General features: G+C 43.6%; 1 protein-coding gene across 1 annotated transcript in view; it reads right to left on the bottom strand.

Moving 5' to 3' along the window:
• Positions 1 to 411: 411 nt before the first annotated feature.
• Positions 412 to 22327, bottom strand: part of LOC138975478 (DNA excision repair protein ERCC-6-like) — a 60224-nt gene continuing 38308 nt past the window's right edge. Inside the window, exons 15-21 of the mRNA XM_070348172.1 lie at positions 12212 to 12360; positions 8828 to 8961; positions 6989 to 7244; positions 5246 to 5481; positions 2809 to 3835; positions 1668 to 1815; positions 412 to 812 (exon numbers count right to left, since the gene is read on the bottom strand). Of these exons, the coding sequence (XP_070204273.1) occupies positions 686 to 812; positions 1668 to 1815; positions 2809 to 3835; positions 5246 to 5481; positions 6989 to 7244; positions 8828 to 8961; positions 12212 to 12360 (2077 nt within the window). The 3' untranslated portion in view covers positions 412 to 685. The remainder of the gene's footprint in view (positions 813 to 1667; positions 1816 to 2808; positions 3836 to 5245; positions 5482 to 6988; positions 7245 to 8827; positions 8962 to 12211; positions 12361 to 22327) is intronic.

Genomic DNA, 22327 nt, shown 5'->3' with positions numbered 1-22327 from the left:
CGATTGTAAGCATTCACTCTCAAAGACCCAATCAATGTTGATAATTACCGCGGCGACTCATGGTCAATTTGCAACTTATCTCTGTAATCGCAAAATCCACAACGAAAAGTCATAAACGCTTAAAAGAAAAGAAATTTGCTCAACACTTACTGAATTCACAGGTATGATCGCAGCTCTGTACATTTTCAGACTAGAAGAAAAGCGTCAACAAGCTACGTTTGACGTCACATACAAGTTTGACGTGTTATCTCGTGCTACTGTGACGATGCTTTGTGGCCCGGAGTTGGATTCTAAAAATTCGTCTCCCTGTGGGTTATTGTGCATTTTGTTGCACAACCAAAATGATGACAAAAACGATGTTTGGTAGCTTGTTGTCAGACCAGCACTTTGTTGTTGGTCCTCGGGAAGCATACATGTATCGCCTTTTGTCTCATATTTATCAACCGAGGCCTTCGGCCTTGGTCGATAAAGATGAAACAACAAAAAAGCTGGTCTGTCAACAAGCCACCAAACATCTTATATTATTCACATCAACAACTTGGATCAGCAATTCAATTGTAGAGTCTTCAGAGGAATCCTTGATCTTCGTCTGCGCTCCAAGGAATCCTTGATGCTATAAGACAACAAATACATGTAACACTACCCGGATATCTATACAAAACAAGACTAGCACCTGTTTAGTTTATCATGATGCCTGAATTTTCCCCTTGAGTTTTTCCACCATGGCTTCAATCTGGGGGTCAGGCAGAATTCTCTGTGCTGCTTGACACTTCTCCAGGGCCTCAGGGTAGCGTTTCTGCTTGTAGAAAAGCCTGCCCAGCAACAGAAAGGGTGTGTTATATGCACATGTATGCATACGGGGCGGTGTAAAACATTTATATTAATTATTTTACCAGTTTACCGCAGTTGTGAAGCACCATATTCACCCATTTGAATACAGTGGAACCCCCCTTTTTGAAACCCACCCCCCCCCCCCCCCCCAATCAAAAATCGCTCCCTTTTAAGACCCTGTATTCTCGGGTTTTCTGTCCATAACCACTGTAAATTTACTCCCATTGTAAGACTACCTCCCATTCTGATTTTCTCAGATTTGTGGGGGTTCCACTGCATTAGTCTTAGGAAACATGAATACACGCATGCAGGAAAAAAAAATATATATATGGGTAGCGCCGTATGTATGGCAGCTCGCTTTCCCCGGGGAGAAAGCAGCCCGAATTTCCATGAGGGTAACCTCACTGGACTGTAAATCTTATCCAATCCAATCCAATCCAATTCACTATTAGAAAGAAGCTAAAACCTGTGACATTGGAAAGACCTTCTGATCTGACATAAGAGTAAGAGACTGTATACTGAGAATGCATGATTTTGTGTGGGTGGAAACTTTGTGATAGGTATTTCAGCTATTGCACACAAATTCTTTCCCCATCTTCGCGAGGGACGCAAGAAATGGGTAAAAGAGCTATGGCATTTTCCCAGCAGACTGCAAGCATGCATGCACATACACACCATACTGGTTTAACTTTAATTTTCTTCCTTTTCATTGTGGGCAACCGGTCTGTCAATGTAATCATTATACATACTCCCAAACACATATATAATATAATCATTATACATACTTCCAAACACATAAGGACAACAAACAATCGAGAAACACAACTGGTACTCACTTTGCATCTCTGAGGATGTCTTTCAGGTGATCATAGGCGTCTTCTTCTTCCTCTTCCTCTCCTTCTTCTTCTCCTTCTTCTTCTCCTTCTTCTTCTTCTTCTTCCTCTCCTCCTTCTTCTTCTTCTTCTTCTTTCTCCTTCTCGCCATCTGAAACAGACCACAGACAAAAAGTGTCAGTCAAGGTCAGAGTTATTCATCTTGAAATACATCTCATTGACAAAAGCCTCGTTCACCATGTTTTGTTGAGTTTCATATCTGTGTTAGAGCGAAGGCATTTGTGTGTGTTTGTGTATGTGTGCAGGGGCGGATTAGGGGGGGGGGGGGGGGGGGGTGTTACAAGGGTTCCGGACCCCCCCCCCCCCCCCCCCCGGCTTTAAAAACGAAGAAGTTTTAAACCAACTTTAAAAGAAATAATGAGTGGCTGCTGACACCAGTTGATCATGTTTAAAATCAAGGGTAAGCCACAAATTGTTTATAAAATAGCTAAATTTCTTCAGCTTGAGGGGGAATTGCCCCCCAGTTGTAATCTCCCTCCCCCCCCTCCCCCCCCCCCCCCCCCCCCCCCCCCTGGCTTAACTGCTCCGCCCCTGGTGTGTGTGTCCGCATTAGTACACGCAAGTGTGTGTGTGTGTGTGTGTGTAAGTGTGTGCGTTAGTACACGCAAGTGTGTGTATGTGCATATGCGTGTGTGTGCGTTCGTGTAAAATCACAATCACAATATGCTGTCGTTATAAGTCTGTACATGGTGTTAATTTGATTGGCTCCCAAACACCAACAAATAGCCCCAAACTGATCTTCAGATACATATGTACCCCCCCAACCCCTGGTAAAGAATGAAGCTGCGTTTCCATTTACCGTACATGAATTCAAAACAAGGAACAGCTGAATCAACAATAGTAGCAAACTTCGGGTACGAAAAAAATTCAGACTAGGAGTGGGTTTTTTTATGCACATGGTGCTGTACAACAAAAAAGTATCATCTTCTCCTCATGGTGTACTACACAAAAGAAGTGTGAAACTGATGCAAATTTTGCCACTGCTTTTTTTGCTTTTGATGTTTTTTAAACCACATGTACACCAATAGACCTGAACAAAGTAAAAAGAACATCCGACTACAAAATGATTTTGTGTCAGGCTCACCTTCCGTCATGCTCTCATCGTACACGGCAACACTGTCGTTGGCTCCCTCCTCCTCTTCTGTTCCCTCCTCCGTGTTCTCCTCCCCCTCCTCTTCTTCCTCCCCCAACTCATTCCCCGGATCTTCATCATCTACCTCCTCTGCTTCAGCCGCGTACTCCTCAGTGTCATTTATGTTCTCTTTCTCTTCTTCGTCTTCACTATGGTGCTCGCTGCCAGGCCTGGCGATGGAGAGTGAAGGGTGGATGTTCTCCTTGTCCTCATCATCGTCCATCTCGTCCTCCGAACTCTCGATGACGGCAACGCGACGACAGACACTGCGTCTGCGATTGGGCTTCACAACAATGCTGACGTCAGCATCCTCTGACGCGTCGCTGTGTTGAACGTCTTCTCCGGCGGAGCTGTATCTCTTGTTTTCGGACTCATCAGCTGGAGAGCCGCTCTCCGACTGCTCTTCAACGAAGCTTTCTTCAATGGCCACAAGGTCGTCCTCAGCCAGAAAAGAAGCAATCTCGTTTGAAGCATCATTGCTGTTCTCTGCAGCCGACCTGGGCGAGGTTATAGCACCGGAAGCGGAGAAGATGTCCGGAGAGTCGGCCACCAGAACGGACTCGGCCAAAGCCTTCTCCAGCCTGACCATTGGAGAGTTGGAGAGCCTCTGCCGCTTCTGGCGCATCATCAACAGCGGCGTGTAGGAGTTGGGCGAGATGAACAGCTCCTCTTCAACAACTCCCTGACCTCTACCCTTTGGTGTCACGAGATTCTGCTGCGGCTGTTTCTGTGCGGGGACAGGTGACTGGAGATCGGTCTTTGGTGACGAGGACAGCTCTGTTGCTGAGTGAGGTACAGCCTCTGTTGCTGAGTGAGGTACAGCCTCTGTTGCTGAATGAGGTACAGCCTGTGATGGCTGAGGAGACGCAGGCTTCTCTTTGAGCGGTGATCTGACAGGAGCTGTTGCCTGCTTGTCTGTTGCAGGGCTGGTGTTCTTCAGGCTGTGGTCCTTCTTTCGTTTCTCAATCCTAGGCAGCATCTATGAAACCAAGCAAAATAGAACAATTGAATAGAGATTTATTTTTGTGTGTGTGAAAAAAGCAGATCTGCAAACTCATAAAGTCACACAAAGCATATACTCTATTACTCTTCAGGCGTGTAATGTAAGAAAAGATTCCAACAAATTAGACTTAACATGTAAATCTTGCAGTCAGAAGAACATAAACATTCCCACTGCATAGAAGAATGAATACAATATCCTATTCTGAAAAAGTCAATGCATGTTCACACTCACAATTTATTCTTCCTCACAAGTCCAAGTCAAGAGTATCAAAAACAATACAAACAATTCCTATCGTAACAGCTAAGCATGTTCCAATTCCCAATTTATTCTTCCTCACAAGTCCGAGTCAAGGTTATAAAAAAAGAATACAAGCAATATCCTATTCTGAGATAGTTATTAGAAATAAAAGACAAGTCGCGTAAGGCGAAAATACAACATTTAGTCAAGCTCAGTTGAACTCACAGAATGAAACTGAATGCATTGCATTTTTTCCGCAAGACCGTACACTCGTAGCATCGTCTGTCCACCGCTCGTGGCAAAGGCAGTGAAATTAACAATCCATAAAAGCGCGGTAGCGGTTGTGCTGAGGAGGATAGCACGCTTTTCTATATATATCTCTATTCTTTTTAACTCTCTGAACGTGTTTTTAATCCAAACATATCATATCTATATGTTTTTGGAATCAGGAACCGACAAGGAATAAGATGAAATTGTTTTTAAATCGATTTTGGAAATTTAATTTTAATCATAATTTTTATATTTTTAATTTTCAAAGCTTGTTTTTAATCCGAATATAACATATTTATATGTTTTTGGAATCAGAACATGATGAAGAATACAATACAATAAACGTAATTTTGAATCGTTTTATAAAAAATAATTTTAATTACAATTTTCAGATTTTTAATGACCAAAGTCATTAATTAATTTTTAAGCCTCCAAGCTGAAATGCAATACCAAAGTCCAGCCTTCGTCGCAGATTGCTTGGCCAAAATTTCAATCAATTTGATTGAAAAATGAGGGTGTGACAGTGCCGCCTCAACTTTTACAAAATGCCGGATATGACGTCATAAAAGACATTTATCCAAAAAATGAAAAAAACGTCTGGGGATATCATACCCAGGAACTCTCATGAAAAATTTCATAAAGATCGGTCCAGTAGTTTACTCTGAATCGCTCTACACACACACACAAACACCACGACCCTCGTCTCGATTCCCCCCTCTACGTTAAAACATTTAGTCAAAACTTGACTAAATGTAAAAAACAACACCCAAGTGCTACGCTGCACTTTGACCGAAAAAGATCTTTGAGACACTATCTAGTACAGTATCTATTTCTGTGAAATTTATTTATATTACCAAGGAAAAGTGTGTTCCAACTCACAATTTCTTCTTCCTCATAAGTTCCACTGGTGGGTGCACTCTCAGCATCAGACGTTGAGGACTGACTGGAAACAGACGCGATTCTCCTCGCAGCGTCCTCGTCATCTACAGTGAGGTCAATGGGGTCGGACGTGGAGGACCCAGTGGAGGTGTTGATGACATCACCCGCAGCCTTGGGCTGGGGGTTTGCCTGGATCGGTTTGGGCGGGTACACCATGATCACTTGAGGCGGCCTGGCTGTTTGATGAAAAAAGCAAAACAGAAATTTGTTGAAAAGCCTTGAGATTAGTGCTGTCTGAGTGGTGTGAATGTGGCAGCAATATGCAAGCATGGGAAGTGGTATCGGCCCTGTTGTTGCAGGTATCAATGGATGAAACTCTGCTTGGTGTGAATGTGGCAGTATATGCAAGCAGGGGAAGTGGTATCGGCCCTGTTGTTGCAGGTATCAATGGATGAAACTCTGCTTGGTGTGAATGTGGCAGTATATGCAAGCAGAGGAAGTGGTATCGGCCCTGTTGTTGCAGGTATCAATGGATGAAACTCTGCTTGGTGTGAATGTGGCAGTATATGCAAGCAGGGGAAGTGGTTGAAACTCTGCTTGGTGTGAATGTGACAGTAATATACATGCGGGGGAAGTGGATCTATATGCCCTGTTGTTGCAGGTATTAATGGATGAAACTCTGCTTGGTGTGAATGTGGCAGTAATGAGTATATGCAAGCAGGGGAAGTGGTATCGGCCTTTGTTGTTGGTAGGTATCAATGGATGAAACTCTGCTTGGTGTCAATGTGGCAGTATATGCAAGCAGGGAAAGTGGTATCGGCCCTGTTGTTGCAGGTATTAATGGATGAAACTCTGCTTGGCGTGAATGTGGCAGTATATGCAAGCATGGGAAGTGGTATCGGCCCTGTTGTTGCAGGTATCAATGGATGAAACTCTGCTTGGTGTGAATGTGGCAGTATATGCAAGCAGAGGAAGTGGTATCGGCCCTGTTGTTGCAGGTATCAATGGATGAAACTCTGCTTGGTGTGAATGTGGCAGTAATATACATGCGGGGAAAGTGGATCTATATGCCCTGTTGTTGCAGGTATTAATGGATGAAACTCTGCTTGGTGTGAATGTGGCAGTATATGCAAGCAGGGTAAGTGGTATCGGCCTTTGTTGTTGGTAGGTATCAATGGATGAAACTCTGCTTGGTGTCAATGTGGCAGTATATGCAAGCAGGGAAAGTGGTATCGGCCCTGTTGTTGCAGGTATTAATGGATGAAACTCTGCTTGGTGTGAATGTGTCAGTATATGCAAGCAGGGGAAGTGGTATCGGCCCTGTTGTTGCAGGTATTAATGGATGAAACTGTCTGCTTGGTGTGTGTGTGTGTGCGCACATGTATGTGAGGGAGCATGTATATTTTAACCTATGCATGTCTGCGCTTGTCAGTCTACCTGAGAATTGTTAAAAAGCAAATCAAATGGTACAAGTTCTTAGATTTGTTACTGCATCAAACCCTCTATTAGTGTGGACTACCTCATAACAAGCAATCAAACAAAATAACCCTGCAGTTTGGCCAAAGACAACAAGCATTTATCACACATAATCAAAAATAAACATCGGCACATATGGTATTTGCAAAGAAAAAACACCATTCTCTCCACTAACGAAACTGTATTTCCCGCAACAGGATTGGACACATTTCTGAGTCAGAAACTAAACCTACTACAAAAGTCTACCCTATCTAGTCTAGTCAATACCAGGAGGTCTGTTCAGCATCTGACGACCGGTGTCAGCAGCCGAAGGTTGAAACACTGTCACACCACCGCCCGGACGGTTGAGCATCAGGCGGTTGTTGTCGGCCAGGCTGGGTTGGAACACGGGGACACTGTTCATGAGAGGTTGGTTTTGGGGCTGTGAGTAGACAGATGTGGTGGGGAAGCCTGCTTTCATTCGCTGTTCCATACTCCCGGGGATGCTGGACTCACGCTCAATTTGCTCCTTGGCTTTCTGGACCTGGTTGGGATAAATTGTAATAAATAATATAAGATAATAATGGACACTTATTAAGCGCCCCTTCTCGCCAGAGCTCAGGGCGATGTACAAGCAACAGCGTGCATACACACACACACACACACACTAAAATAATTATGGTTTGTAATAAACACTTCAAGTATAATGGGCAGAGGGGGGCACGTATTTCCGGCATATACCCCTCGCCAGTGATTGGTCCCTCCATCGTTTGTCTGCAATTTTGCAAGAAAAGGTCACTCTCCCACAACCCATACAAACCAGAGTTATTTTCGGCATACCTCTATTAACCCCTTGACTGCCTTAGGACGGGTATACCCGTCCTGCACTTGTGCATTATTTCCATGATTAGATACTAAAAACAGATTCTTGGTTGAATTTCCTTTAAAAATAACATAGGTTTTACTTTCCTACCTACTGCCAGTTTGGAGCTAGAATTTTTTTGTGAATTATTACACCCCGAACTCCAATATTCCCTGGCAGTCAGGAAGTTTTGATTGGCAGCGAAAGGGTTAACAAGGGGCCACTTTTGCAGGAATTTGATATATGCCTGAAACAGTTGCTGAAAGTAATGCCCTATGACGCTGATACCATAATCAAATTATGGGCGTGTTAGCTTAGTGGTAGCACCTCCACTTGGAAGTTCTGGGGTTTGAACACATGGGGCATACATACACTTGGTATCATGTGATCCAAGTCAGAGTTCAGTGGGTCAAGGAAACACAAAATACCCAGCATGCACTACCACCCAAAATTTGGAGTGTCTCAGAGGAGAGGTAGAAAACATTCATTTAAAGTTTATGGTCATGTGAACAGTTCAAGTAGAGAGGCAATTTTCAACCGACTTCTCTCGTCTTGGGTCAGGAGCAAGGCAATGGAACTGACCTTGCCAGAAAGTGTTGCTCCAAAATTGTCTCCAGTTGAACAGTGCTCAACTGACATTTCGAATCACCTGAGGGTTTGTTGAAATTCAGGTCAAATGTTGACGATTTTGTCTCAACAACTTTTCTTTGCTGACAAAGTTGGCTGATACTCAGGCACGTCAATAAAACAAGATAACAATAAAAATGAAATCACCAGAAAACACCAACAAGAACCGGTTTTGACTTTTCGTCTTCGTCAAAAATGGAACAAGGGACTACGAAGATGAAAAGTCGAAACCGGTTCTTGTTTATGTATTCTTGTTGGTGTTTTCTGGTGAGTACATATTTTTTTATTTTGTGTGTGTGTGTGTGTGTGTGTGTGTGTGTGTGTGTGTTGAGATCAGAGCTTTTTCATTTACGTCTTGCCTTATCTAAAACCAGGGAAAGAAGACTTGTAACTTTATTGTTACAGTGGAACCCCCCCTTTAAGACCCCACAAAATCTGAGAAAATCAGGTCTTAAAAAGGAGGGAGTCTTGAAATGGGGGTCATTTTACAGAGGTTATGAACTGAAAATCTGAAAAAAACAGGGTCTCAAAAAGGAGGGAGTCTTAAATTGGGGGGTCTTAAAAGGGGGGTTCCACCGTATCTCTCACCTGCAGTCCCTTGTTCCAATTTGCTCAGGTTAATATAGTGTACGTCTCACCCTGTGTTTGATGTAATCCTCATGCTGTGCGTGGACGGCGGGCATGTTCGGTGTGGGTGCCACCTCCTCCTCCAGTTCATCTGCAGGGCTCTCCTGGCTGAACATCAGGTCATGGTCACTGATCCCGAAGATGTCTAGCAGAAAAAAAGAGGACCAACAAAAAAATTTGAAAAGTTTTGCAGTAAATGAAAGAAAAATAAATAAATAAATGCATCATGGTCACTGATCCCGAAGATGTCTAGGAGAAAAAAAGAGGACAAAAATACACATACAACGTTTTGCAGTCAATGAAAGCAACAAAAATTTAAAAAAATGCATGACACCGAATACTCTCTGGAAAGTTTTTTCATTTTGTTGTTGCAGTCACTGCTAAAAGTAAAAGCTTCAAACATCTTTATGGACACAATCGCCAATAAAAGTGCTGTTAATAGTGACAAATACACCAACGTATTGATGTGTCATAATCAACAGCAAATCTGCTGGTAACAATATACATGTATCAGGGATGTCCTTTGGCATCAGTATCCGGCAAATATTATTTCAAATCACTGAAAACTTTGCCGTCATTTTGGCAGAAGTGCTGAAGTTTTATTTTTGCAGTAGGGGAAAGAGGATGCCAAGTAATGCCTGAAACTTTTGAAAATTGCTGAAACTTTTGAAAATTGCTGAAACTTTTGAAAATTTCCTGAAACTTTATGGCCATTTTGCATTCCAGCAACATCCCTTTTTACATTTAGTCAAGTTTTGACTAAATGTTTTAACATAGAGGGGGAATCGGGACGAGGGTCGTGGTGTGTGTGTGTGTGTGTGTGTGTGTGTGTGTGTGTGTGTGTGTGTGTGTGTGTGTGTGTGTGTGTGTAGAGCGATTCAGAGTAAACTACTGGACCGATCTTTATGAAATTTTTCATGAGAGTTCCTGGGTGTGATATCCCCAGACGGTTTTTTTATTTTTTCGATAAATGTCTGATGACGTCATATCCGGCATTTTGTAAAAAGTGAGGCGGCACTGTCATACCCTCATTTTTCAATCAAATTGATTGAAATTTTGGCCAAGCAATCTTCGACGAAGGCCGGACTTTGGGATTGCATTTCAGCTTGGAGGCTTAATAATTAAGTAATGACTTTGGTCATTAAAAATTAGAAAATTGTAATTAAAATTATTTTTTTTATAAAACGATTCAAAATTACGTTTATCGTATTCTTCATCATTTTCTGATTCCAAAAACATATAATATGTTATATTCGGATTAAAAACAAGCTCTGAAATAAAGATATAAAAATGATGATTAAAATTAAATTTCCAAAATCGTTTTAAAAACAATTTCATCTTATTCCTTGTAGATTCCTGATTCCAAAAACAAATAGATATATGTTTGGATTAAAACCACGCTCAGAAAGTTAAAACGAAGAGAGGTACAGTAAAGCGTGCTATGCAGCACAGTGCAACAGCTACCGCACAAAACAGGCTCGTCACTTTCACTGCCTTTTGCACTAGCGGCGGACTACGGTCATTGTGAAAAAATGCAGTGCGTTCAGTTTCATTCTGTGAGTTCCACAGCTTGACTAAATGTTGTATTTTCGCCTTATGCGACTTGTTTTTTTGTCATCCTGAATTTCTTTTTTTGAGATAATAAAGGCTTCCACACACACACACACACACACCAAGGGAGTGAAGGAAGGTGATGTGGTTGTCCCGTTCATACCACTGTAACCTGCTACAACCGTCACAAGCAACAAAATTGAAGGGATAAGGGATAAAGAATAAGATTGATACAGTCCTGTGAGGTTACCCTCATGGCAATGTGGGCTGCTTTCTCCCTGGGGAAAGCGAGCTGCCATTCTTTCATTTTCCTACATGCATGTATTCATGTTTCCTTCTTCTTCTTCTGCGCTCGTGGGCTGAAACTCCCATGTACACTCGTGTTTTTTGCACCAGTGGAATTTTATGTGTATGACCGTTTTTTACCCCGCCATTTTGGCAGCCATACTCCGTTTTCGGAGGAAGCATGCTGGGTATTTTCGTGTTTCTATAACCCACCGAACTCTGACATGGATTACAGGATCTTTTTCGTGCGCACTTGGTCTTGTGCTTGCGTGTACACACGGGGGTGTTCGGACACCGAGGAGAGTCTGCACACAAAGTTGACTCTGAGAAATAAATCTCGCGCCGAACGTGGGGACGAACTCACGCTGACAGCGGCCAACTGGATTCATGTTTCCAAGCCCTAAGACTTTCGCTGTGAACTTGGGTTCTTTATCGTGCCCATGTTCCGACACCAAGGAGAGTTTGCACAAAGTTGACTCTGGGAAATAAATCCCTCGCAGAACGTGGGAATGGGACTCTTGGCGATAGCGACAACTGTTTCTGAAGCTATCCACTGAGCTACAGTGGAACCCCCCTTTTAAGACCCCCAAAATCAGATGGTCTTAAAAAAGAGGGAGTCTTAAAATGGGGGTAAATGTACAGAGGTTATGAACAGAAAGTCTGAGAAAACAGGGTCTTGAAAGGGATGAAGTCTTAAACTGGGGGGTCTTAAAAAGGAGGTTCCACTGTATTCATGGGTGTTACTGGGAAAAATCAAAAAACCTGAAAGGCAGGGGTCCAGGGGCCGCTGAGGCCCCGGCGGGGCACAGGGGCAGCGCCCCGTTGCTGAAGCAAATTTGCCAAAATGAAAGCATATAGTGGCCATTTCCAGCATTCTCACAGTCAGAAACCATACAAGAAGAAAAGAAGCAGAAACAAAAAAAGTCCACAAAAATAATACAAATGGGATACTTTACTGTCCCAATCAACCAAGCAAAATCACCGTCAATAATTAAAAAAAAATTCTAGAGCATTCAAAAAATGTCTGACAAGAAACAAGGCATCCCGCGTTTTCTTGAGTTCAGTGGCATTATCAAAGCCACACACAAACACTGCTTCTGATCTGAGTCCTATAATGTATCCATGCGAGGCTTTTTGAAGAAGGAACGAATGTCTCCTGCACTCTGTAAAGCAGCACGTTTCACCCCTTTCCCAACCATTCCCACCTCCACTTGTTTGTAACACCTTCCTCTAGTTTTTCAAGTTTAGAAGGATCGACATCATCACTGATGTAAGGCATTTTGATCGAGCAAAATGCTCAAGTTTGAAAGAAAGTTTCTGGACACCGACGAAACCAAATCATAAGCAAGATGGCGGCAAATCCAAGGGAGCGAACCGAGAAAGCACGCGAACCGGTGTCAAAAGTCGGATCGGAAACGCTGCTCGTTATTTCAACTTAGCGAAACGAAACGGAAAACCGGAATTTTCGGCTTCAGATTTTTTCAAAAACCGGAAATCCGGCAAAAGCCGGAAAAGTAACACCCATGTGTATTTCCCCGCAGGAGTCCACACGCACTCACCAAGGGAATGAAGAAAGGCGATGTGGTCGTCTAGCTCAGGGTCACGGCGGCGATCCAGGCCATGCATCTCCTCCAGCTGTCGCTGTGTGTTGGAGCAACGCGGCTCCCCCAGCTGGAACAGCTCCTTCAGCTCCTGCTTGGTGAAGTATCTAAAATAATCATAATAACTGAACATTTATATGGTGCTTCTCCACAGCTCGAAGCGCTCTACAATGGCTAGGGGGGGAGGGAGATATTTATACAACTCCATGCATGAAAAGTATTGATAAAAAAAATAAACACACACAATAATAAACAATACGTCATGTGTATGTTTGTGTGGTATACTTTCAATTTTTCAGGTATAAGAGTAGTACCCACAATGTTTGTTTGTTTGTTTGTTTGCTTAACGCCCAGCCGACCACGAAGGGCCATATCAGGGCGGTGCTGCTTTGACATTTAACGTGCACCACACACAAGACAGAAGTCGCAGCACAGGCTTCATGTCTCACCCAGTCACATTATTCTGACACCGGAACAACCAGTCCCAGCACTAACCCCATAATGCCAGACGCCAGGCGGAGCAGCCACTAGATTGCCAATTTTAAAGTCTTAGGTATGACCCGGCCGGGGTTCGAACCCACGATCTCCCGATCACGGGGCGGACGCCTTACCACTAGGCCAACCGTGCCGGTCCCCACAATGTGAGGGGTCCACTGTACAGAGATTGGTCTCTGCATTGTGTAAACATGTACTTCTTGGCAAATATAAATCCTAGCTCTGGCTGACACCATGCAGTCAATGTTACGCCAAAGGTTCAACCACCTCTCCACACAGCGATAACATTATCATTTGTCAAGAAATGGGATATAAACCGGCATGGCATGTATGACTGGTTGCCAGTTTTATTTCCATCATTTTGATAATTTTAGCAGTAAAATACCTCATAGTTAAAGGGATGTTGGTAGTAGAATGATTGCAAATTGGGACTCAGTAAATTCGGACAACGCAATCAGGGATGTGTCATTAGTTGACATACAGAAAGCATACAAGATGAGACAAATTGGGACATGGCATACAGGGATGAGACAAACTGGGACATGGCAAACAGGGATGACACAAACTGGGACATGGCAAACTGGAATGACACAAACTGGGACATGGCATACAGGGATGACACAAACTGGGACATGGCATACAGGGATGACACAAACTGGGACATGGCAAACAGGGATGACACAAACTGGGACATGGCATACAGGGATGACACAAACTGGGACATGGCATACGGGGATGACACAAACTGGGACATGGCAAACTGGAATGACACAAACTGGGACATGGCAAACAGGGATGACACAAACTGGGACATGGCATACAGGGATGACACAAACTGGGACATGGCAAACAGGGATGACACAAACTGGGACATGGCATACGGGGATGACACAAACTGGGACATGGCATACGGGGATGACACAAACTGGGACATGGCATACAGGGATGACACAAACTGGGACATGGCAAATAGGGATGACACAAACTTGGACATGGCATACAGGGATGACACAAACTGGGCCATGGCAAACTGGAATTATACAAACTGGGACATGGCAAACAGAAATGACACAAACTGGGACATGGCAAACAGGGATGACACAAACTGGAATGACACAAACTGGGACATGGCGGCATACAGGGATGAGACAAACTGGGACATGGAAAACAGGGATGAGACAAACTGGGACATGGCAAACTGGGATGACTCAAACTGGGACATGGCAAACAGGGATGACACAAACTGGGACATGGCAAACTGGAATGACACAAACTGGGACATGGCGGCATACAGGGATGAGACAAACTGGGACATGGAAAACAGGGATGACACAAACTGGGACATGGCAAACTGGGATGACTCAAACTGGGACATGGCAAACAGGGATGACACAAACTGGGACATAGCAAACAGGGATGACACAAACTGGGACATGGCAAACAGAAATTACACAAACTGGGAATTGCTAATAGGGATGAAACTGGGACATGGCAAACAGGGATGACACAAACTGGGACATGGCAAACAGGGATGACACAAACTGGGACATGGCAAACAGGGATGACACAAACTGGGACATGGCATACGGGGATGACACAAACTGGGACATGGCATACAGGGATGAGACAAACTGGGACATGGTAAACAGGGATGACACAAACTGGGACATCGCAAACAGGGATGACACAAACTGGGGTATGGCAAAGAGGGATGACACAAACTGGGACATGGCAAACGGGGATGACACAAACTGGGACATGGCAAACAGAAATGACACAAACTGGGACATGGCAAACAGGGATGACACAAACAGGGATGACACAAACTTGGACATGGCATACAGGGATGACACAAACTGGGACATGGAAAACAGGGATGAGACAAACTGGGACATGGCAAACTGGGATGACTCAAACTGGGACATAGCAAACTGGGATGACTCAAACTGGGACATAGCAAACTGGGATGAAACAAACTGGGACATGGCATACAAGGATGACTCAAACTGGGACATGGCAAACAGGGATGACACAAACTGGGACATGGCAAACTGGAATGACACAAACTGGGACATGGCAAACAGGGATGACACAAACTGGGACATGGCAAACAGGGATGACACAAACTGGGACATGGCAAACAGGGATGACACAAACTGGGACATGGCAAACAGGGATGACACAAACTGGGACATGGCATACGGGGATGACACAAACTGGGACATGTAAAACAGGGATGACACAAACTGGGACATGGCAAACTGGAATGACACAAACTGGGACATGGCATACAGGGATGACACAAACTGGGACATGGCAAACAGAAATGACACAAACTGGGAATTGCTAATAGGGATGACACAAACTGGGACATGTCGAACAGGGATGACACAAACTGGGACATAGCAAACAGGGATGACACAAACTGGGACATGGCAAACAGGGATGACACAAACTGGGACATGGCATACAGGGATGACACAAACTGGGACATGGCAAACAGAAATGACACAAACTGGGAATTGCTAATAGGGATGACACAAACGGGGACATGGCTAACAGAGATGACACAAACTGGGACATGGCAAAGTGACACAAACTGGGACATGGCATACGGGGATGACACAAACTGGGACATGGCATACAGGGATGACACAAACTGGGACATGGCAAACAGGGATGACACAAACTGGGACATGGCAAGAGGGATGACACAAACTGGGACATGGCAAACAGGGATGACACAAACTGGGACATGGCAAACAGGGATGACACAAACTGGGACATGGCAAGACGGATGACACAAACTGGGACATGGCAAGACGGATGACACAAACTGGGACATGGCAAGAGGGATGACAAACTGGGACATGGCAAACAGGGATGACACAAACTGGGAAATGGCAAACGGAGATGACACAAACTGGGACATGGCAAGAGGGATGACACAAACTGGGACATGGCAAGACGGATGACACAAACTGGGACATGGCAAGAGGGATGACAAACTGGGACATGGCAAACAGGGATGACACAAACTGGGACATGGCAAGACGGATGACACAAACTGGGACATGGCCAGAGGGATGACACAAACTGGGACATGGCATACAGGGATGACACAAACTGGGACATGGCCAGACCTGGGAATCCCTAGGAGTATTCACAAGCTGTCAAGCAAACTTGGTATATTTTCACAAAAATGAGCGTACTCCACATAGCATTCAGTTTGAACATTCATGACTCAAACATGCTTCACACGCGTCCGTCGCGCCATTTACAAAGTTTCCCAATACGTTTTTAAAAAAGCTTCTTTCAATGTTTACTGACAAAAACTGTAATCATGTGTCACAATACTGGATCGGTTTTGGGATGCTCTTGTGAAGTAGAGTAGTCTACGAATTTTTTCTCGTCGTATTTTGTTCCACTGATCGTATACTAGACAACCATGCATACAAAATACGGCGAAATCGTATTGGTTCCCAGGTCTGCATGACATACAGGGATGACACAAACTGGGACACAGTTTGTTGGATGCGACAAATTGGGTCATGAAAAACAGGGTAGACACAAACTGGGAAATGGCAAACGGAGATGACACAAACTAGGATGGATAAGGAAAACTGGGATACTGCAATTTGAGGTGAGAGAAACTAGGAAGCTGCCAACTGGGCCGAGGGATCTGGGACACGATAAATTGGAAGGAGAAAACCCGCAAACGTGGGTGCAAGGCAGAGGAGGCCGGCCGTGTGTGTTTGCTAACTTTTGTAAGTGTGTGTTAGAGAGAGTGAGAGAGAGAGTGGGAGAGAGAGTGAGAGAGAGAGGGGGGAAGAGAGAGAGGGGGGAAGAGAGAGAGTGTCTGTGTGTGAGAGAGAGAGAGATTGTGTGTCTGTTAGTAAGAGAGAGAGAGAGAGAGACAGAGAGAGAGAGAGAGATTGTGTGTCTGTGTGTGTGTTAGTAAGAGAGAGAGAGAGAGAGAGAGAGTTAGAGAGGGGGGAAGAGAGAGAGTGTCTGTGTGTGTTAGTAAGAGAGAGAGAGAGAGAGAGAGAGATTGTGTGTCTGTGTTAGTAAGAGAGAGAGAGAGAGAGAGAGAGAGAGAGAGATTGTGTGTGTGTGTTAGTAAGAGAGAGAGAGAGAGAGAGAGAGAGAGAGAGAGAGGGGCAAGAGAGAGAGAGAGGGTGAGAGTATATATGTGTTCATGAGTGTATAAGTAAGAAGGAGAAAGAGAGGGAGGGAGGGAGACAGAGAGACCTAAGACGTAAGACATTTTATTGATTAAACACACAAGGTTCATTTCAACGGGGTGTGGGGAGAGGGGATCAGTAATACATGCCGTGTGTTTGTATTCATGGACAATCACACAGTTTTCTCTCTAACATACACTGACACGCACGCAGGAACACACACGCGCGCGCTCTCTCTCTCTCTAACATAGAAACATTTCTAGCACATAAATCAACAATTTGAATAGGTACAACAACAACACAAGTGGACTACACCAGCATACATTATTTGCTATCAAACCTGCTCTAACGTTCCACGGCACAAACTATGTATAACACATCGCCGTCTCGTTCACCTGTTTCACATTGGGTAACTAGACCAAAAACCTCTTTCTGTTTTAAAAAACACGATATAAGAATCTGGCCACCTGCACCACTGAATCCTCTATCTACAGACATAATACTGTTCACATCTTCACTCTGGATTTTTTCTCTTAATATTTTGACATCAAGTCTATAATCACAATATCCTTTGCATACAAACAATACATGTTTCTTGTCTACCACGTCCTCTCTGCATACAGGGCAAATCAAAAGGCCCGGTACAACGTCAGTTCGATAGCGACATTTGTGAGTGTTTATGGGTGAAATACCAAATCGAAATTGTATGTATGCATCTCGAAAACAGCAGAGCTGAAAATGATCTATATACACTTCAGCGCGAATTTCTTGTTCAAAGAGCGAATAAAATTCAAATCGCTCCGAGTTCATGATGCTGTCGTGCCAGTCTTGCTGGAAGCAATCAAACAATCGTTGTCTAAATACTGCTATAAATCGATTCAGATCGCCTACACCTTGTTGCAGCCAGACATCTCCAAAGCCGTACATGTATAACATTTCTTTCAAATAATGAGACCATGTTTTCTTGCCATATCCCTGTAAATGTTTCATCATGTCATATGCTTTCCTTGGGAGTCTTTCGCTTGGCAAATGTAACACTGTCAGCCAATACTTAATACAGCGAACCGACGAGGTGACATAAAGCGGGTAGCGGCCTAAGTCACCACACCATCTTGTTTGGTGTTTGTCGTCCTACACACAATACTTCTTGCATGCAAACATATGGGCTTTCTGAAGAGCTTCTAACCTTTGGAATCCCCACAGCTCAGATCCATACATTAAGATAGGGAGGACCCGTGCGTCATATGTTTTAAAAAATACGCTTCTAGGTATGTTGCCTAGCCTCCATAAACATCTTAGGATTTGGCCAGTCCTTATCTTTGCCTTTGAGGCTAGATCGCTGACCATTTGCGTCAATGAACATTTTGTGGTGAAATTTAGTCCCAAGTACTTGTAACTGTTCACAACCTCTATGTCCTCGTTTTCGTACTTCCAGGCTTCATTCGCAGCTAAAAATCCTCCTTTTCTAAATACGATTACCTTTGTCTTATCCAGGTTGACCGTCATGGCAAACTTATCCGTAAACTGTTTTAACATATCAATCTGTTTCTGTAAACCGGCTGCGATATAGGATATCAAGAGTACATCGTCGGCAAACAGCAATATGAGAATCTGTATTACGTCAGGTGTTAACTGTATTCCATGTTTACCGTTTAGAGAGAGAGAGAGAGAGAGAGAGAGAGAGAGAGAGAGAGAGAGAGAGAGAGAGAGAGAGAGAGAGAGATAAGAGAGAGAGCGAAAGAGAGAGATAAGAGAGAGAGAGAGATAGAGGGGAGAGAGAGAGAGAAAGACAGAGGGGAGAGAGAGAGAGATAAGAGAGAGATAAGAGAGAGAGAGAAAGATAGAGGGGAGAGAGAGATAGAGAGAGAGACAGAGAGAGAGACAGAGAGAGACAGACAGATAGACAGACAGAGACACAAAGAGACACACAGAGAGAAAGACATACAGAGAGAGAGAGAGAGGGAGGGAGAGATAGGGAGAGAGAGTGAGAGAGAGGAGATAGATAAGAGAGAGAGAGGAGAGAGATCTATAAAAAAGAGAGAGAGAAAGAGAGAGAGAAAGAGATAGAGGGGAGAGAGAGAGTGAGTGAGAGGAGATAGATAAGAGTGAGAGAGAGAGATGAGAGAGATCTATAAAAAAGAGAGAGAAAGAGAGAGAGAAAGAGATAGAGGGGGAGAGGGAGAGGGAGAGAGACAGAGAGAGAGACAGAGAGAGAGAGAGTGTGTGTGTTTTGTGCGTGTGTGTGTGTGTGCTAGTGTGTCTGTGCATGTTTGTCTGTGCATGTGTGTATATGTGGTAGATTACAACTTGATGGGGGAAAAAAACAAAGCTTGATGGCGTGACAAAATGTCACTCATTGCGAGACAACGTGCACATGAAACGGCTTAAGACAAAAATTGCCAAGAGGCGAAAAAAAGGGAGACGGCAAATCGGTAGGCGGCGATGTGTGACATCTCACGGTCAATATACCACCTGCGCCGACTATACCCACTGGTCAAGACGATTACATCGCAATATCGATTTGGAAAAGGGCTACGTCCTTGCGGGCTTCAAAGACAACCACTGGACCGCCGCGACAGATGTTACTTGCGTCGTCACTGATACACGAAGCTGTCTGCCTGCCTCCAAATCGCTGTCCATGTTATTTTTCAAGTTACGCAATTTCAGAAAAACACCTTCTTTGTGCAAGTGTCACTATCAAATGTGAAGACATGACCCGTGGTCAATTGGAAGTTCATGATACGCTACAGTTCTTTTCTATCACCGCCACCACCCCAGGGTACTTATCAGTCATGCCCCCTCCCTCTACCCCTCCCCCTCCCATCCACCCCGCTGCATTGTGTCGGACTGCATGACATCGCTAGATTAACCATTTTTTTCTTTAACGTGGTGGGCAGAAACGCTTGGCAAAACAAGTGTCAACGAAGCGGCCGTAGGCCCCTCGATCTGTGTTGATTAAGAAAGAACTAACCGTCTTTGTCGACTGGTCTACCCCCGGAGCATGACTTTTTTCCCCGTCACGTTCATCAAATTTGTTTGTCTAAATCCACCCCACCCCCACCCTTCCTCTCTGTCTCTTCTATCTCCCCCTCTCTCTCTCTCTCTCTCTCTCTCTCTCTCTCTCTCTCTCTCTCTCTATCTCTCTCTCTCTCTCTCTCTCTCTCTCTCTCTCTCTCTCTCTCTCTCTCTCTCTCTCTCTCTGTTAATCATCAACAAGTCGCGTAAGGCGAAATTACAACATTTAGTCAAGCTGTCGAACTAACAGAATGAAACTGAACTCACTACATTTTTACAGCAAGAGCGTATACTCACTCGTAGCATCGTCAGTCCACCGCTCGATGCACAGGCAGTGAAATTGACAAGAAGAGCGGGGTAGTAGTTGCGCTGAGAAGGATAGCACGCTTTTCTTTATCTCTATTCTTTGTAACTTTCTGAGCGTGTTTTTAATCCAAACATATCACATCTATATGTTTTTGGAATCAGGAACCCACAAGGAATAAGATGAAATTGTTTTTAAATCGATTTCGGAAATTTTATTTTAATAATAATTTTTCTATTTTTAATTTTCAGAGCTTGTTTTTAATCCGAATATAACATATTTATATGTTTTTGGAATCAGAAAATGATGAAAAATAAGATAAACGTAAATTTGGATCGTTTTAGAATTTTTTTTTTTTTTAACAATGTTCAGATTTTTAATGACCAAAGTCATTAATTAATTTTTAAGCCACCAAGCTGAAATGCAATACCGAAGTCCGGCCTTCGTCGAAGATTGCTGGGCCAAAATTTCAATCAATTTGATTGAAAAATGAGGGTGTGACAGTGCCGCCTCAACTTTTACAAAAAGCCGGATATGACGTCATCGAAGTTATTTATCGAAAAAAAGAAAAAAAAACGTCCGGGGATATCATTCCCAGAAACTCTCATGTCAAATTTCATAAAGATCGGTCCAGTAGTTTGGTCTGAATCGCTCTACACACACACACACACACAGACAGACAGACAGACAGACAGACCCACACACATACATACACCACAACCCTCGTCTCGATTCCCCCCTCTACGTTAAAACATTTAGTTAAAACTTGACTAAATGTAAAAAGGTCATTTTCGTTCGTGATGTTAATGATGATCAATTTTTCAAAACACATAATCGCGCAAAATGACTTGCTATGAAGGACTGCAAACATTCGTGTTTTTTGTTTGTTTCGTAAACGCGTCCAGGCGCATGCATGCAACCATACACGCACACCCGCACGCACACAATCACGTACACGTACACACACACAGATGTACATGTCGCAAACACCCGCCCGAACGCTAGCAAATTATTTTTCTTTTGAAGAAATGATAAACCGGCTGAAGTTTAAACTGATTCTGACTAATCATGACAGAAAGTAATGCAGGTGTTTTTGCCCAGCGTCCCATCATATTGTTTACACAACTAACGTCACGACGGTCGTTGACAAAAACAACACAATCGTGCTTTAACAAAATACCAAATAGATCTCCAAGAGACCCGGTGTCACACGAGAAAATTACTCCCACGAGATTTTTACTCCGGAGTAAACATTTCGTACGAAAAAGTTACTCCCTTTACGAAAAAAGCACTCCCCCATTGCACGAGAAAATTACTCCCCAAGACAGGTGAGTTCCGAGTAAACATTTCGTACAAAAATGTTACTCCCCTGACGAATAAATAACGAATAAATTACTTCACCTCAACACGAGCAATTTAACTTCCCATGCCAGGTGTACGATATTTTTACTCCCTTGTCCCCTGTTAGTTCTTGGTGGTGGAAGGGGTGGAAGGAGGGTAGCGCGACATTCGTGTGCGCGAGATCACTTATTGGCATTATCCCTTCGCCCGCATCCCATTTTTGCGTACGAGATTTTTACTGGAAGTAAAAAAAATGGGGAGTAAAAATTTCGTGGAGGGAGTAATTTTTTCGTGCCTTGGGGAGTTCTTTTCTCGTACGAAAAGTGTACTCGGAGTAAGAATTTCGTACGAAATATTTACTCCGGAGTAAATTTTTCGTGGAGTAAAAATTTCGTGTTACACCGGTGTCACGATTATCTTTCGCCTGTACATATTTCCCCCTCGACATATACTCATCAAGACTGAAATGTTGTTTCCTGGTAAAATTAAGAAGTGAAATTATTTATGGACGAAAAGCATGTCAGTTTCTTGCATGTGAAGAAAATTGGTGGTAAAATGTAATAGATTTCACCCCCAAAATCGATTTCTTCGAAAACGTGTACTGAGTGGTTACGTCCCTTGAGTAAGAAGGAAAACATTTCAGGATGAATCAAATTTCTAAGTTAAATAAAACAAATTGGTTGGACAAATTTGGCCCCATGAATGTAAGGTACACAAGGTCGCTCGATCATGAGT

Source organism: Littorina saxatilis, linkage group LG9, assembly GCF_037325665.1.
Source record: "Littorina saxatilis isolate snail1 linkage group LG9, US_GU_Lsax_2.0, whole genome shotgun sequence".
NCBI classification, from domain to species: Eukaryota; Metazoa; Mollusca; class Gastropoda; order Littorinimorpha; family Littorinidae; genus Littorina; species Littorina saxatilis.
Note: the sequence above shows the minus strand (reverse complement) of the source record. Positions and strands in the feature narration are given on the sequence as shown.